Raw genomic sequence first — 1877 nt, forward strand, 5'->3', positions numbered from 1 at the left:
GTTGGATCAAAGACCTATTCTAAACATTTTCATGACACAGCAACAAGTTATAGACATGTAAATTCCTGGCCACACACACACAAACACAAAGTCAAAAGAGCGAATGACCGCATAAGCTGAGGAATGCAAGCGCTATTCTAGTGCAGACAGGAATGGCACCACGGTTTTGACAGCAAAAATAACATGAATGCTGATTGAGAGAGAATGGAAGCAAGAGGCGAGAGTGTGTGTGTGTGTGTGTGTGTGTGTGTGTGTGTGTCTGTGCCTGTGTATGTAAGAGAGAGAGTGAGAGAGAGAGAGAGAGAGAGAGAGAGAGAGAGAGAGAGAGAGAGAGAGGGGTTGGCACCAACAGTCTGTTTTCAATAGCAAAAATAAACAGTCATAAATAGTATTCTGTCAGTTGAGGCATATCCAAGTCGGTTTGGTGGGCCAAGGGGTCAGTCCAGCTACTGTGAGAAACGAAGGTCAGTCCTAAAAGCAGCAGGCTGACTTTAGTGATATTGATTAGCAGTGGCCGAACTGTTGATGCGTTTCAGACTAAAGTAGGCTTACCTGATGTATCCCACATGTTCAGTTCGATTCGCTGTTTGTCAATCTCGAAACTCGCGGTGTAGTTCTCAAACACAGTGGGGACATAATTCTGAAAGAACAAAAAGACAACATTCTCACTTAGTGTGGTTATTTTTCACCTGCACGCGCGTTCGCACTTACTGAGGTAGAGACAACGTTGAGTCATCCAAATCAGTGCTTTCTGTTCACTAGTCGCTGACTCACGGTGAAGAAGAATTGGGCTCTGTTCCTGAATATGATCTGTCATTCCAATCCTTGGCTCCAGAATCAAACAATCAAGGACTAAGAGTTACATTTGCCACAAATAAAACAAGCTTGCTGGTGTATTGAGTAGGCGAAGAAAACATTGCAATAGCAGACGTATCATTGCAACTACCGATGTAGCCTAAGACAGACTGACATTTATCAAAGTTGAGATTTATGTTTAAATGAGGGTTAAGTAGGATTACTGAAATATCAAGTATTTAAGGCGATTAATGTTCATCATCATGTCAAAATTTCAAATCAGACAGACTTTCACACTGCAATTACAGAGGAATGAAGCAGCCTAAACACTCCCCAGCTGCGTCCAGATGGACGAGGATAGGCTGTTGATGGACATACGGCAGAGTTGTGTCTTACCTCGGGATAACAATCCTTTGCAAACACATGTAACAAAGCAGTCTTTCCACACTGGGTGTCCCCGACTACCACGATCTTGCACCGGCTACCCTGACTCGCCATCACCCGGTCGGTAGCCAGCGACCGTCCGTCGGTGTCTGCTGGGTATGCTGACCGGACCACCGATTACCATCGGCCAATGGAGAGGCGGTCCAATTAAGTTCTACTCTTATTAATGACCCATAAAGACGAGAGAGAAACACGCAGAATTCTGATACGAGTGAAATTCTCCTCCAAATACCGCATGCGCCAGCGACGTTGTCGCCGATACTCCTTCAGCAGCCGCTTGTGAATGAGTTGGTGCGCGTGAGACCGAGCGCACTCTTCTCCGACTCTTCTCACTCTCTCTCTCTTGTTCGGTGAGTCCGCCCTGCAGCCTGTCGGTTCCCACGGTGACACCACGCACCCTCCCACCCTTCCCTCGCGTCATGAGCTCAGCACGCGGCAATCCTCTCTAGTTGTCAACTCCCGGTGTTCGGTGAATGCCAGGCACCGTCAGCGCATTTTGTGTGAGTATGTGTGTGTGCGTGTGTTTGGGTATGTGAGTTATTGTGCACCGCGCTGACACGAAAGTGCTGATTTAGTTCATTTCAGCTTCTTGGGCGCCCTTCCGCAGGTCTTTTAGAAGGTCCATCACCCTATGATAA

The 1877-nt window shown here is 47.0% G+C and overlaps 1 protein-coding gene across 1 annotated transcript in view; it reads right to left on the bottom strand.

Moving 5' to 3' along the window:
* Nucleotides 1-1590, bottom strand: part of rnd2 (Rho family GTPase 2) — a 23618-nt gene extending 22028 nt beyond the window's left edge. The window contains exons 1-2 of the mRNA XM_062533040.1: nucleotides 1192-1590; nucleotides 553-640 (exon numbers count right to left, since the gene is read on the bottom strand). Coding sequence (XP_062389024.1) covers nucleotides 553-640; nucleotides 1192-1293 — 190 coding nt within the window. The 5' untranslated portion in view covers nucleotides 1294-1590. The remainder of the gene's footprint in view (nucleotides 1-552; nucleotides 641-1191) is intronic.
* Between the last annotated feature and the right edge of the window lie 287 nt (nucleotides 1591-1877).

This window comes from Sardina pilchardus, chromosome 3 (assembly GCF_963854185.1).
Source record: "Sardina pilchardus chromosome 3, fSarPil1.1, whole genome shotgun sequence".
NCBI classification, from domain to species: domain Eukaryota; kingdom Metazoa; phylum Chordata; class Actinopteri; order Clupeiformes; family Clupeidae; genus Sardina; species Sardina pilchardus.